The 15,676-nt window shown below is 49.0% G+C and overlaps 1 protein-coding gene across 1 annotated transcript in view; it reads right to left on the bottom strand.

Moving 5' to 3' along the window:
• Bsn (bassoon presynaptic cytomatrix protein) overlaps window positions 1–15,676 on the bottom strand; it is a 90,195-nt gene that overhangs the window by 39,376 nt on the left and 35,143 nt on the right. Inside the window, exon 2 of the mRNA XM_051139982.1 lies at window positions 967–1,375. Within this exon, the coding sequence (XP_050995939.1) occupies window positions 967–1,375 (409 nt within the window). The remainder of the gene's footprint in view (window positions 1–966; window positions 1,376–15,676) is intronic.

Below are 15,676 nucleotides of genomic sequence, written 5' to 3' on the forward strand. Positions count from 1 at the left end.
CTTTAATCCTAGCACTCAGGAGGCAGAGGTGGCTGGTTCTCTGTGAGTTTGAGGCAAGCCTGGTCTACAGAGTGAGCTCCAGGGTAGCAAGGTGTTACACAGAGAAACCCTGTCTTGAAAAACCAAAAAGAAAAAAAAATTCTATTCTGAGACTCTTTCTAACTTTGTGCATTAATCTTGTTTGTTTTGGTTTTTTGAATACTTTTTCTTTTTTTTTTCTTAAGATTTATTTATTTATTGTGTATGAGTGCTTTATCTGCAGAAGAGGGCATCAGAACACATTAAAGATGGTTGTGAGCCACTATGTGGTTGCTGGGAATTGAACTCAGGACCTCTGGAAGAGCAGGCAGCGCTCTTAACCACTGAGCCATCTCTCCAGCCCCTTGTTTTGGTTTTTTGATACAGGGTTTCCCTGTGTAGTCCTAGCTGTCCTGGAACTACTTTATAGATCAGACTGGCTTCAAACTCAGAGACCCTCCTGCCTCTGCTTCCTGAGCACTGGATTAAATGCCTGCACCACCACTGCCAGGTTAAAAGTACTGACCATATTTTATATTTTTGAGTATGGCTGTTTTCCTGCACATATGTCTCTGTGCACCCTGTGTGGAGAGGGCATTGGGTTTCCGGGGACTGGAGTTACAGATGATTAGGAGCCATTTAATGGGTGCTAGGAACTGAATCCCAGTCCTCTGGAAGAGCAGGTGCTGTTCTTAACTGCTGAGCCATTGCTCCTGCCTCTTCCAAGTTCTTAGGGTACAGGAATCTCTCAGGAGACATTGTACCAGAACTTGTCCTCTGACTCTATATCTTGGAACCTGTAGCCCCACCCCCACCCCCACCCCCATCAGGGGTGCGTGGGCACCAGTGGCTAAGGAAGATGGCCCTGATCAGGGTTGGTAGAAGGATGGGAGGAAGCAGAGGAGAGATGCGGAAGAGGCCCAACGCAGGTGGTTCAGGGGTAGTTACCTGGGTGAGGTGAGGGTTGGGGTTGAACCCACATTGGTTGCAGACCTTGTTGTGACACTGGGTGCAGGTGTTGAAGTTTGGCTGGTTGGAGGTCGATGTGAGGTCCGAGGTCTTGCATATAGGACACAGGGTGCTGCTGGGAAGGGGAGCAATCTGGGGAACGGAGTAAGGTGACGTGGGAGTGCTGCCTCTGTCCGGTGACACAGAGGGGGACCGTCCTGATCTCTGCGTCCTGCTGTCTACCTGCAGTGTCCTGCGGGGACCATCAGCCTCCTGGCCTAGCAGGCCTTGGGCCCTTGTCTCTCGGGGGCTCTCTCGGCCAGGAGCGGTAGTGGAAGCTTGCTTTGGGGTTGGAGAAGTTGCTCTCTGGCTGCCCAGGGGCTCCTTGGGGTCCAGTCTCCGGGAAACACTGAAATGACATTGAAAATGACTGTTAGAGACACATCATATAGAAGTAGCTTACAGAGGTCTCTTCCAACCTAGAGGGACGCCAAGCCTGTCATGGCCTCTTTCTCTTGTACAGTGACATCATCGCAGTCGCCATTTCCTGGACCCTGTGCTAAAGCCCTGAGAAAGAGCAGACATACAGTAGTGCATATAACATGGGGTGGACTTGTTTGCCTGACACAGGGTCTCATGCAGCCCAGGCTGGCCTTGAATTCTCTCTGTAGCTAAGAATGGACTCTGAACTTCTTTTTTGTTTGTTTGTGTTTATTGGTTTGTTTTTGTTTCAAGACAAGAGTTTCTCTGTGTAGCCTTAGCTGTCCTGGACTTGCTTTGTAGACCAGGCTAACCTCGAACTCACAGTGATCCACCTGCCTCTGCCTCCCAATTTGCTAAGATTAAAGGCATGCACCGCCACCGCCTGGCTGGACCCTGAACTTCTGAGCGCCCCCACCCCACTCCTCAAGAGCTGGGGTTATAGGCAGGCCCCACCGTACCCAACTTACGAGGGCTGCGGACCAAGCCCAGGGCTTTTTGCATGCTAGGCAAGTATTCTACCAACTGAACTCATGGACTGCACTTTTGAACTTTATTTTTATTTATGCATATGAGTGTTTTGCCTGTATGTGTATGCCTGTGCACAATTTGTGGCCATTGTCCACAGAGGCCAGAAGAGGACATTGGACCCTCTGGTTGTGAGAGGCCATGAGGGTAACTAGGAATCAAACCCAGGTCCTCTGGAAAAGCAGCCGCTACTCTTAACTGATGTGGCTCAGATATTTGAATGTCTAGTGACCAGGGAGTAGCACTATTTGAAAGGATTAGACGGATTAAGAGGTGTGGCCTTGCTGGAGGAAGTGTGTCACTGAGGGTGGACTTTGAGGTTTCAAAAGGCCACGCCAACCCCAGAGTTCCTCTCTCTGCCTGCAGATCAGGATGTCACTCTCAACTCTTCTCCAGCACCCGCCTCCATGCCATCATGTTCCCTGCCATGGTAATGGACCGAACCTCTGAAGCTGTAAGCAAGCCCCCAGTTAAATGCTTTCTCTTATAATAGTTCCTGGGGTCCTAGGGTCTCCTCACAGCAATAGAACAGGGACTGAGGTAGCTGATGAACCATCTCCAGCCCAGGACAGCCCTGTTAAGAAGCCTCAAGGTGATGCCAATGCAAGCCTGGTGCTCAGCCGAGTCTAAGAAGGAGGGATGCAATGCTATTTTTTCATTGGCGTAAGGCTGGGTGGAGTTTCAGATCCACTGAAGGAAACCCAATGCCCCTGACACTGTGTCCACCCCGGTACAACCAGTCTGCAGAGCTGCTTGGTCCTTAAGGTAAAAGAAACATTCAGGCTAAACGTCAATTCCCTGAATTCCTTCTTTGAGCCGGCTTAAGTTTGTTTCAGACAATTTACCTCTTTTCCAGTTTGAAAGAGGGTGAGCAATAAAAAGTCAAAGACCAGGTTTCCTACTGTTGCAGAGCATTTCAGACTGGCTTTGGCCTGTATTCCTTTGATGGCTGCTGACTACAAAAGGACAGACCAGTTTGCTGACACACTGGAGAGGTGTCGCTTCTGTAGCCCAGGCTGGCCTCAAATCCATGGCCGGCCTCCCACTGTGATTACAGGTGTCAACTATGACCTGGCCTCAAACCCATGGCCTGCCTCCCACTGTGATTGCAGGTGTGAACTATGACCTGGCCTCAAACCCATGGCCTGCCTCCCACTGTGATTGCAGGTGTGAACTATGACCTGGCCTCAAACCCATGGCCTACCTCCCACTGTGATTGCAGGTGTGAACTACCATGACCCGTGACTGGCTCAGATTGACTTTTAAACTCTTTAGAAATCTCGTCCACACAGGCTGGCAGGGACCTAGGGAAAGGCCTGCTGCACCCAGGACCCACACTGTGCTTCCCAGGAGTGGACATTCAGGGAGCACGCAAAAGTAAACAGAAGGATGAGTGACTAGGTGAGCTCAGGAGGAGGGTTCGGGCGGGGTGATGACAGGACTGGGTGCAGTTGGGAACATTCCACAAGGAGTTTGCTTAGCAACGGACTCACAGAACATAAAGACTCTAACCAGGCTTGCTTGCTTGCTTCCTCCCTCCCTCTCTTCCTCCCTCCCTCCCTCTCTCCCTTCCTTCCCTCCCTTCGTTCCCTCCCTCCCTCCCTTCCCTCCCTCCCTTCCTTCCCTCATCTTTCTTTTGGTTGTTCACACTTAACTGACCTTTGTATTTATTCTAGGTCTTTGACCTCTTTTTGGTCATATATATATATATATATATATATACATACACACATCCAGCCTTCAGACTATGGGCAGCCTGCAGTAGCAGTCAGCTGAGAGGAGCTATGAATGCAACACAACCCAAAATCATAAGCTTATTTAAAACATTTTGAGATTACTTTTTGTAAATTAGTGTGCGTGTGTGTGTCACTTGACTGATTGGTTCCTGAGTGAACCTTTTCATTTCTTTTCTTTTTTAAGCTTTTTCGAGACAGGGTTTCTCTGTGTAACCTTGGCTGTTTTGGCCTTGGACTCGCTTTGTAGAACAGGCTGGCCTTGAACTCACAGAGATCCTACTGCCTCTGCCTCTCCCAAGTGCTGGGATTACAGATGTGCACCACTTAGCAACCTGAGTGAACTTTTTTGATGAGAACATGACATGACAATGTCAAAGGGCAGGATGTACCTTAGGCTCACAAGCTCTTATGAGGCAGGCCAGGTCTCCAGGTGTGCATGCTGTTCCTCTTTACGTGTATACATATTTTATAAATCTTATATTCTTTATGAATACCTACTCAATATTTAATTAAAATGAATTTTTCAAAAAGTAAATCAGACAGGGATCCAATCCCCTGGGAGCCTCCAGTCTAGATTGGAAACAGATGTGCAAGCAAATCCCTGCAAGACCTTCTGCCACTGTCATGAAGAAGATGAGGGAGCCTCTACGCTAGGCCTTAAAGGACAGGCTGCTCTCCCTAAGGAGGAAGAGCAAGCTGGACAGAAGGAAAAGCCATATACCAGCTCCGAGGGAACTGGGAACGTGCTCAGTACAGGCAGAGGAAGTTGCAAGTATGTCAGATGCAAATCATTAGCACTCCCACCACCCAGAGCAGCTCCTGACAACCTCCTGTGTTGAATTACCTGAAGTAGTTGGGAAGCTCAAAATGAACGTGGGGGAGGGGCGTGGAACAGCAGGGCCTTTAGGGTTTCCCAACAGAGGTGCATTTGGGCTCTGTGTTACAGAGAAGATGATCCAGTGGGCAGAAAGCAAGCCTGGGAGACAGTCTACAGATTAGAGGGAGGAAAAATCCCACCAAAGGCATTGCTGCTCTTCACTCACTTGGGGAATCCAGAGATGGAAGCCAGTCACGGGTAGGGAGTGCCAAAACAAAACCCAAAGTTTGGGCTTGGTTGTGTTGAGGGTTGTAGGGAGCAGGAGAAACCTTAAAGTTTGTCTCTAGGTAGTTTTATCTGAGTGAGTTCAGTTCACAAGCAATTCACAGGAACAGAAGTTACCCAGAGAGCGGTGGTCCAGGAAAGCAGGCAGGGTCCAACAGCATTCACAGACATGGGGGAAAGCCCAGAGACAGAGCAGGAAGAAAAAAGACATAAGAAAATGACCCCATAAGCTGGGCATGGTGGTGCACACTTTTAATCCTGGCACTTGGGAGGCAGAGGCAGGCGGATTGCTGTGAGTTCGAGACCAGCCTGGTCTGCAAAGTGAGTCCAGGACAGCCAAGGCGACACAGAGAAACCTTGTCTCAAAAAAAAAAAAAAAAGAAAGAAAAAAAGAAAAAAAAGATCCCATAAGCCGGGCATGGTAGCACACACCTTTAATCCTGGCACTCAGGAGGCAGAGGCAGGGTGGATCTCTGTGAGTTTGAGGCCAGCCTGGTCTACTGAGTTCTAGGACAGCCAGAGCTACATAGTGAGACCTTATGTTGGAGGAAGGAAGGAAAGAAAGAAGGAAGGAAGAAAGGAAGGAAGGAAGGTAATGACCCCACAGGATAGAGAGGCTCCCATATTAGAGAGCAGCCTTCACTCCCCCAAGTAGAGCTGAGTCTACGCACCGGGGCTGAGTTGCAGGAGCAAATGGCTACACCCATGAAGAGCATGCGCCATGCCATGAAAGCCCAAGATCTCCCCAAACCTAGTACAGTTCCTCCTCCTGCTTGACAGAGGTGCCACCATGATAGAGCTCGGGGAGTCCCAAGACAACCGAAGTGGGACAGCCTGAGGACAGAGGAGGTAAGTCCCCAAGGAGGCCCACCTTCACAGACATATACAGAAGTCTCCACCAAAATATGACTGCTGGAAGCAAGGCAAAGGAAAGAGAGATGTCCACAAGCAAGGCAGTTCTGTCCATGAAAGACCTGGCCTTGGGGACACAAGACTCCAGTGATGCCCTCAAGGCTAATGCTCCTACCAGCGATCTTAGGCAGCCTGCATCTTGGGGACCACTGGAATAAGGATACCTTGCAAGGTAGAGAGATGGGTAGCCCATAAAAAAACAAAGCACGGAAGGTCAGGCTGGAGGCAGGGGCAGATATGCGCAGTGGCTGGAAGCCAAGAGAAACTAAAAGTGCCTGCATATATTTTTAGGTTTTTATTTTTTATTTTTTTGTTTTTGGTTTTTGAGACAGGGTTTCTCTGTGTAGCCTTGGTTGTCCTGGGCTCGCTTTGTAGACCAGACCAGCCTCAAACTCACAGTGATCCACCTGCCTCTGCCTCCCGAGCGCAGAGATTAAAGGCATGTGCCACCATGCCCGGCTTGGGTTTTTATCTTATGTGCATCCATGCATATGTACCATGTGCACATCTGGTGTCCAAGAAGGCCAGAAGAGGGCATCAGATCTCCTGGAAGCTGGGTAAAGGATGGTTGTGAGCCACCACGTGGGTACTGGGAACTAAACCTAGGTCCTCTGCAAGAACGCCAAGTGCTCGAAGTCACTGAGCCATCCCTCCAGCTAGAGCAGATAAATACATTTTAAAGTTGGCAAAGAAAGGCCCAGGATATGAAAAAGGCTCAATTTTTATCAGCTTTCCTTCCTTTCAACATTTAGAGCTATTAACTGCTCACAAATAATTTTAACCTAATCCTGTTTGCCAAGGCAGGAAGGAACTGCTGCCTCCTTCCAGGAAGGGTACAAAGCCAAACAGCCATCCTATCCCTCACCAGGCCTACGTAGTTCTGTGGCTCTCTGTGCCATCCATGCCACTGTTGGGTGACATGAGCCACAGTGAGCTGGTCAGAGAAGCAAAGGATGAATTCGTTCTAGTGGCTGAAATATGCTGCCGACACCAGGTCACCGCAGGCAGCCGGGAGGACTGTGGCTGCCTGGTCCGTGGTGGGGGGGGGGGATGGGGGGATGGGGGGGGGGACAGCCAGGAGAGGGAGGCCCTGCTAAGTCTGGAGTCTACAGGAAGGAAATACCAGTCGGAATGGAGCCAGGGTGGAGCCAGAGGGAAACCATGCTGTGGGCTCCACATGGCAGCATCTTGGCCAGCATCTCGGCCTTGCCCCCACCGCCTCCAGCCCAACATTGAAAGAGAAATGGCACATAGAGTAAGCCGTCTCCGTCCTGCAGAAGGGAGAGGCCTTAAGGAAGCCATAAGTCAGAGCAGCAGGAGGAAGCCCACAGCTTCAAATAAAGTTTTCAAAAATTCATGGCTGACCTTTCAGTAATGGGCAATTACAACCAGGCAAACACTATGGGAGGACCCACCACCGTTGGGGCCATCCCAGTGTTTTCTGTGCATGTGGGCAGAGAGGCTGCGGCCTGGCAATGGTGGGAGCCAGGGTGCGGCTCATGCATTCTGGAGTTCCTCCCTCAGGAATGAATTCCAGTTTCCACACAAGGAAGCACCCTCAGAGGCTTCCTCTCTCTCTCTCTCTCTGATGTGATCTTGTCAATAAAATGTTTCTAGCCAGGGGGTGGTGGCGCATGCCTTTAATCTCAGGAGGCAGAGGCAGACGGATAGCTATGAGCTTGAGGCCAGCCTGGTCTACAAAGTGAGTCCAAGACAGCCAAGGCTACACAAAGAATCCCTGTCTCAAAAAACAAAATGTTTCTGAGTTCCCAACACATGAGTACTTATCCACAATTATTGATAAAATGCCCCCAAATAGAAAGGTTTTAACAGAGCCAGGCCTGGTGGTGCACACCTGTAATCCCAGCAGAGGCAGGCAGATTGCTGCGAGTTTCAGGCCAGCAAGGTCTACAAAGGGAGTCCAGGACAGCCAGGACTACACAGAGAAACCCTGACTTGAAAAAACAAAAACAAACAGGAAACAGAAAAAGAAAGGTTTTAACAGATGACCCATAGAAAATAAACATGAGGCTGGGAGTGAAGCTCAGTTTGTGGTGCGAGCCTGTAATCTCCGTGCTCTGTGCTTAGAGGCAGGAAGCTCTGAGGTTCAAGGTCACCCTTGGCTACATCAGCAACTTGAGACTAGCCTGGGCTAGACAAAGAGAGGTGAGGGGACATAAACAGCTTTCATATTCTCTACTTTGTTCCACCTTCTACCAAAGATGCGCCCTAATTTAGAAGCCACCACGGAGGGAATTCTTAAATGCACAGTTGTATTTTTTGGTAGGTGTGTGTGTGTTGATGTGTGTGTTGAGTGTGCCTGTGAGTGCCTGTGTGTTGAATGCAGTACCTGCAGAAGACAGAAGTGTGGTGGTGTGAATAAGAATGGCCCCCACAGGCTCCCATATTTGAATGCTTAGTCATCAGGGAGTGGCTCGATGAGAAGGCTTAGAAGGTGTGGCCTTGTTGGAGGAAGTGTGTCACTTGGTGTCTCCACAGAAATAGAGCACTGACTAAGACAGGAAGTAACGGTGGGGAAAGGCCACTGCCTTCAATTAGGCACAAAGGTCATGACTTACCCTGTATGATGTGGGAGAAAACCAAGCCCTGAGACATGTCTGCAGTGATGCCCAGATTTTAGAGGGTCTCACTCAGAACTGCATCAGACATACCTCAGGCCAAACTCATTCCCTGCCAGAAAGAAACCAGAGAGGCTCATGGAGTGCTTACCTTTGACCTTCCCTGAGTCCTATCTCTGACCCGTCTCTTCCTCCATCCCTTCCTCCAGCTACTGTAGCTTTCCCTGTCCATGTGTGGAAAGCATCAATCGCCATGAGCTCCCTGTTGCTTTGAAGGCTGTCTCTTGCTCCATGGTGCCTGTGACAGCATTGCCCTTTCCTGCAAGTTAGTGAGTGACAAATTCAAGGGCCTTAGCATAAGGACTTCTATGCTACAGGCATATCATGGATGTCTATAGTTTATCTCTAGAGATATTCGTTCATTTATACAAAAAGACTCCATAGGAATCACATTCCCTGAGTCTCTGCGTGTTTGGCTGTATCTCTGTGATCTTCAACAACAGCTCAGGGGACAGAGATCCTGAGTTCACACTTTCCTTCTCTGGACTCACAGGGGAGGCTGCTGCTCCTGTGGAGAAGAACGATGGGCCAATCTGACTTTCTTCCTTTATTATATGTTACCCTTCTCCCTCCAGGTCAGAGGTTCTCTTTTTTGTTTATTTGTTGTTTGTTATTTGTTTTTTCAAGACAGGGTTTCTCTATGTAGCCCTGGCTGTCCTGAACTCACTTTGTAGACCAGGCTGGCCTCGAACTCACAGCGATCTACCTGCCTCTGCCTCCCGAGCGCTGGGATTAAAGGTGTGCGCCACCACGCCCGGCCAGATCAGTGGTTTTTAACCATCCTGCATACCAGATACTTACATTACGATTCACAGCAGTAGCAAAATTACAGTTCTGAAGTAGCAAGGAAAATAACTTCATAGTTGGGGGGTCACCACAGCATGAACTGTGTTAAAGCATCTCAGCGTCAGGAAGGTTGAGAACCACTGCCCTATAGAAACAAGGACTCTTTCTTCTGAACATTTGGTGACTTCACCAAGATATGTTTGGGGGTTGAATAATCTGTTAGGGTTCAAACTCTGGACATAAGGCTGCAGTGTCTACTGAACCTATCAAAGTGGACCTGGCCTCTAGGTTCTCCCAGTATCCGTCAGTTGCAGAGTATGGCTGGCGTGCCCTGCCCTCTATCCTGAACTCTCCAGCCAAGGGGTTGGGCTGTCCCTCCCCGAGAGGCCCCTCCCTATATAATTCAGACGTTTTGGTTACCCTTTTGTACCTTTGGGCTCCTGGCTGCTGCCCCTGGCTCCCCTCTTTCCCCCTCTTTCCACATGACCCAGCCTAATTTGGTCATGCCCACGCTGGACTCTCCCAGATGTGTCTGCCTCTGGCTGTGCTCTCTCATGTATCTGTGATAAACTCTCTCCTCCACCACACCTAGGAGCAGTCCTGTCCTGTCCTTTTTCTTTTTTAATTCCCATTCCAAGTCAATATTTCCTGAAATTGCATATGTCCTTTCAGACTAAGACATCAGTTTGGCCTAGTGGCACAAGCTTGTAATCTTAGTGACTCAGGAGGCTCACACACACACACACACACACACACACACACACACACACACGCATTCTTTTGTTGTGGTTGTTTTTGAGGCAGGGTCTCACTATGTAGCCCTGGCTATCCTGAAGCTCCCTCTGTAGACCAGGTTGGCCCCAAACTCATAAGGAACCACCTGTCTCTGCCTCTCAAGTGCTGGGATTACAGGTGTGTGCGACGGCCTGTTTGAACACGCATACACGCATACACACGCATTTTATTCTTTTGTTTTGGTTTTCAGAGACAAGGCTTCTCTGTGTGGCCCTGGCTGTCCTGGACTAGCATTGTAGACCAGGCTGGCTTGAACTCACAGAGATCCCCCTGCCTCTACCTCCTAAGTGTTGGGATTAAAGGCCTGTGTCACCACTGCCCGGCAAGAACCTCTTTTCTTTTTAATTTCAGGGTGTTGCCAGACCTCCTGGAGCCCTCAGAGGGGTAACCATGATGATTGAGCCATCAACACACAGCCCGTCTACCACACTAGTCTTTAGGCACAAGCACATATCTGCACGCAAGCCTTGAGTGAAGCCTGGGAACTCCTGGACAGCCGCATATGTTGCTGGATCTCCCCATGAGTTCACCAGAAGGCTAGCTAAGTGTTTCCACAGCACAATGCAAACCTGACGTCGGGTGTGAAGTCACCCCGAGGTCACCTTCCACGGGTGTTAGAGGAGCAGAGTTGTCAACTTGCAGGGCACTGTTGGCATAGTTTCTGTTGTTCAGGACAGGATGAGAGCCCCCAAGAGGACATGGATCCCCTGAACCTCTCAAGTGCAGTCCGTGATTGCAAGCTGAAGGCAGCAAGTTTCACGGCTTGTTTTAATTAACTGGTGGGGGAAAAAATGTAATTAGGCAAGGTTTGTAAAAATGGCCCTGCCAAGGATCCTTTCAGGTGACTTAGACAGAGATGGTTACATCATTCGTCTATGACAAAGCTCTGGTTGGCCAGTTAATTATTCATAAATTCCCAGAGGACATGAGAGAAAGAATGGGATTTGTAACAATGTAGTGAAAAGCTGGTTTCTTTAGCAAGAACTTAGTGCTTTGGCTTTGCAGTCCAGTCTACGGGTCCTTTCCCTGACTTTTCCCAACCTGCGTAACAGCTCACCAACTGTGGTGGCATCCAGGCAGACAGTGCAGGTGGGCGTTCCTGCTGAGAGCTGAAAAGACCAGAGAGGAAGGAAGAGAGAGGACAGGTCAAACCAAGGCCCAGGCCGATAGAGCCTTGAGGAATTCTCCCTATGGCCTCCTAGGATGGCCCTGGTATAGACCATGGGAAGAAATGAAGGGGCAATCATCAGGATTGGGGCACAGTTAAGTACTGAGTCTTGGGTGTTGACTCTTATCTGGCACAGTGCTTCTCTGTGCCCAGAACTACAACATGCCGTCCATTTGAGACCTAAGAGTTCTGTTGTGAGTGAGTGGCCCCAGACACACCAGATATCACCTTGGACAGCTCTACCTGGATCATCTTAGCTAGCCCTGTCTCCACAGACTTCTGGGAGCCATGGCTTCCAGAGTGACCAGGTCACAGAGCCTCTTGTTCCTCTCGTAACTTCTATATAGCTGTGTTGGGATTCCACATGAGGAGTCTTGATTTGTGTAGTGTCCTAGTTTCCAGACCCGAGGGGAGAAGCTCCCAAAGCTAGGAAACTAATTAGGAGTCAGAAGTCATCGTGTAAAGCTGAGTCAGCTGTTCCCAGGTCCCGGCCACTGCAAATCCTACTAACAGCCCTTTACCAAAGGGACAGTGCTGCGCGAACCTCTTCAAATCCCCCTGCAACTGGGAAGTCAGATAAGCATGTGAAATCTGTAAGCCTTCGTGACTATGGAGAAAGCCAGCCCCAGTGCCTGATCTGCTGCTCCCAAGAATGAAAAGCCAGGACTATGAACTAGAAATGCTTAACATTCTGCCTCACCTCCAGAGTCTGTGCTGAGAGACTCAGTGCCCAGGCTGTTTCCGGGGGCCCCCAGAATGTCTCCTCCACCCACAGAGATGCTCAGGGTCCTGCTTTACACTCAGTTCTGCCTGAGACGCAGGAAGGAACACACGGCCAACAGCACAGTTGGAGGGATAACTCGGGGTTTGTGTCCCTAACTCCTGAATAGACTGAACATCTGTGATGCTTGGGGTAAGGTCCAGACCCAGAACGCCTTAGTGACTGATGCTACAAAGCCTGCTGTTTGGGGTTTCCAGGAAAAGGCTCCCTGCCCTGAGACCCTTTGACTTGGCCTCATGGGGAGTCAACAGAATTTAAAATCTGTATCTATTGTCCTGTTCAGGGAGAGAAACAGCAGAGTAAAATTTGCCTGCCCCATGTTAAAAAGTTGTTCATTCTACATAATGGGAAGGGCATAAATATGAACAAAGTTAGGTATATAGTTATGAAATGCTATGAGCTGGGCAAGGTAGCCCATACCTGTACAGCAGCGTGAGCCTTGGCTACACAGTGAGTTTCCAGTTACCCATAGGCCTTGCCAAGAAAGGAAGGAAGAAAGCAAGTTAAAAGTTATAATGAAAGCCATTATTTTATATTATGTACAAAACAAAAATAATTAAGTTAATAAAGGGCAAAAAAGGAACATCCTTTTTGTTTGTTTGTTTGTTTTGACACAGAGTTCTCTGGGTAGACCTGGCTGTCCTGGACTCAGTCTTATAGTCTTGGCTGGCTTTGAACCCACAGTGATCCACCTGCCTCTGCCTCCCAAGTGCTGGGATTAAAGTTGTGCACCACCACACCTGGCCTGGCCTCTTGTTATTTTTTGTTTGTTTGTTTGTTTGTTTTTGTTTATTTAATATTAAATGAAATGGAAAGCTTACTAGCAATATTCCTGTTTCTTTTTATTTTTGTAAGTAAGAATAAGAGAAGAACTTGTCTGTGCCTCAAAAAAAAAAAAAAAAAAAAAGCTAAAAAAAATTAATTAGGGGATTGTGTCCTGGCTTTTTAAAAAACTTATTGGTTCTTAGTTTTAATTCTGAAAAGGGAGGGCTGTGAAGTGGGTTAGCGTGTAAAGGCCGCCAAGCATAAAGAGCTGAGTTCAATACCAGGGACCCTCATGGTAGAAAGCAAAAACCAGCTTCAGAAAAGCTGTTCTCTAACCTCCACATGTATGCCGTACCAGGCACACGTGTACACACACACACACACACACACACACACACACACACACACACACACACACTACCCACAATAAATAGAGGTGTATACCCATTAACAGAACGGGGCAGACTTTCCCATCTCCACTCACACTGAGTCACCTTGTCCTGCAGCCCTACTGATGAACAAGGGACACAGCGAGCAGGGCCAGTGCTTTTACTAATGGGCCAGCAAGCAGAAGCACTCACCGGCAGCTCCGCCTGCAGCGCCCATGGCGGCAGAGGAAAGGCGACTCGTGGAAGCTGTGCTCTGACCTGCACACACCACGGCGCACGCCTCCTCATCATACACATGCACAGTAATGATTCTGAAAAGAGATAGTGGGTATCAAAGAGAAATAAAACTGGAGTTGGGGACTTAGCTCAGTGTAGAGAGCACTTGCCTAGCAAGCACAAGGCCCTGGGTTCGGTCCTCAGCTCTGGAAAAAAGAGAAATAAAATCTTTGCCTTGTACAGTGGTTTGGTTTTTTTGGGGGGTGGGGGGAGTCTCTCTGTGTAGCCTTGGTTGTTCTGGACTCTCTTTGTAGACCAGGCTGGCCTCGAACTCACAGAGATCCTCCTGCCTCTGCCTCCCGAGTGCTGGGACTAAAGGCGTACACCACCAGCACCTGGCACCAGGCCTTTTTCAAGTAGATTTTCTGAGTAAAACTTCTGAGCAGGCACTGTCATGATGTCTGTCCCAAGCTTTAGCATTTTCCCCACAGTCACGCCCATGAGGAAGCCTTGAAGAGCCACACTAAGTGCTCACTCTTTTATTTCAGAAGCATCTCCAAGGTGACTACCACACTGTTGGCATTTGCCCACATCCTCCAAAGCACTCTACAGTGTGACTCCCAGTCTAGGCAGTTTCCTATTCCCACACTGCCTGCAGGCAAGGATGCCTGATGCCACCCCTGACCCCACCCTGCCCCCTGCTCACCCTCCCTTCTCTTTCTGTAAGGCCCGTTCCTCAAGACCTGCTTTCATAGGCTCGGGAGATGGCTCCGTGGACAAGGCAGTTGTTGTGCAAACGTGAGTACTGCAGTGCAGATCCCAGAAGGCGCATAAAAGCTGGACTGCATGGAGCCCTTTAGTAGTTTGTACTCCCAGCACTTGGGGACTCTTGGGGCAAGGTGGAGTGAGTCTCCAGGACTGGTGAGCTCCAGGATTAAAGTGTGACTGAGCCTCAGTAAAAAAGTGAAGAGCAGTCAAGAAATGCACATCACCTACATCAACGCTGGACCTCCACACATGTCAGAACAACGTGTCCACGTGTGTATACACACACACACACACACACACACACACACACTCAACCCTTAAACACTGGCTCAAGCCCTACAGGGGCATTTGCCATATTGCCCCAGTCCTGGCTTCTGCTGTATCTTCTTGCAGATTCCAGCAGCCTCCTGAAGGGAGGGCTCTTCATGGCTCGTGGCCCCTCTCCGGCCTCACCTGCACATAGCATGATCCTGGATGCCCACATAGGGCCAGTGCTAAGGAATTGTTGACTATAGGATGCAATTCTCTCAAGTCACTACAAATATATGTTTTATTTTTTTCAATACCATCTCAAAATGGTAAATGTGCTGGCTAGTTTTAGGTCAACTTGACACAAGCTAGAATCCTCAGCCTCAATTGAGAAAATGCCTTGGTAAGATCAGGCTGTAGGCAAGCCTGTAGGGAATTTTCTTTTTCTTTCTTTCTTTCTTTCTTTTCCTCTTCTTTCTTTTATTTTTTATTTTTTATTTTTTTATTTTTGGCTTTTTGAGACAGGGTTTCTCTGTGTAGCCTTGGCTGTCCTGGACTCACTTTGTAGACCAGGCTGGCCTCGAACTCACAGGGACCCACCTGCCTCTGCCTCCTGAGTGCTGCGATTAGTAGGGGATTTTCTTAATTAGTGACTGATGGGAAGGGTCCAGCCCATTGTGGGAGGTGCCACTTCTGAGATGGTGGACCTGGGTTCTATAAGAGAGGCTGAGCAAGCCACTGGGAGCAAGGCAGGAAGCAGCACCCATCTTGTGTTGAGTTCCTGCCCTGACTTCCTTTAGAGATGGGTGCTGATGTAGAAGGGTGAGCCAAATGAACCTTTTCCTCTCAGCTTGCTTTTGGCCATGGTGTTTCGTTGCAGCAATACTAACCCCAACTAGGACAGTAAAGGAGATGGAATTCAGCCAGAACAACATCCCCTCTTCTACACAGCACCGGACACAACACCAAAGGACACCTGCAGAGCCGCCACCTTCCACCCGTCCGTTGGTCCACGCACTGTCAGCCTCTGTGCAGAAAAACGGACATGGCGGTGGCTCGTTTCCCATTTTTCCAACTGTGCTGTCTTTCCTCTGTGATTTTCTGTTTTAGAAAATGAACTTATTTTTACGTGTATGAGTGTTTTGCCTTTACCTATTTCTGTACACCATGTGCCTGTTTCCAAAGGACGTGGGAAGAAGGCGTCAGGTCCCCTGAAACTGGAATTTCACATGGTTTTATGTCTCCACGTTGGTGCTGGGAACCGAGCCCAGGTGCTCTGCAAGAGCAGTAGGTGCTTTTGAGCACTAAGCTACTGCTCCAGCCCGTTCTCCATGGGTTTTCTTGCTTTTCGTGGTCTGAGGTAGCCAGACTGGCCTCAGATTCTCTTCATAGCCAA

The sequence above is a fragment of the Acomys russatus genome, chromosome 32 (genome assembly GCF_903995435.1).
Source record: "Acomys russatus chromosome 32, mAcoRus1.1, whole genome shotgun sequence".
NCBI lineage: Eukaryota > Metazoa > Chordata > Mammalia > Rodentia > Muridae > Acomys > Acomys russatus.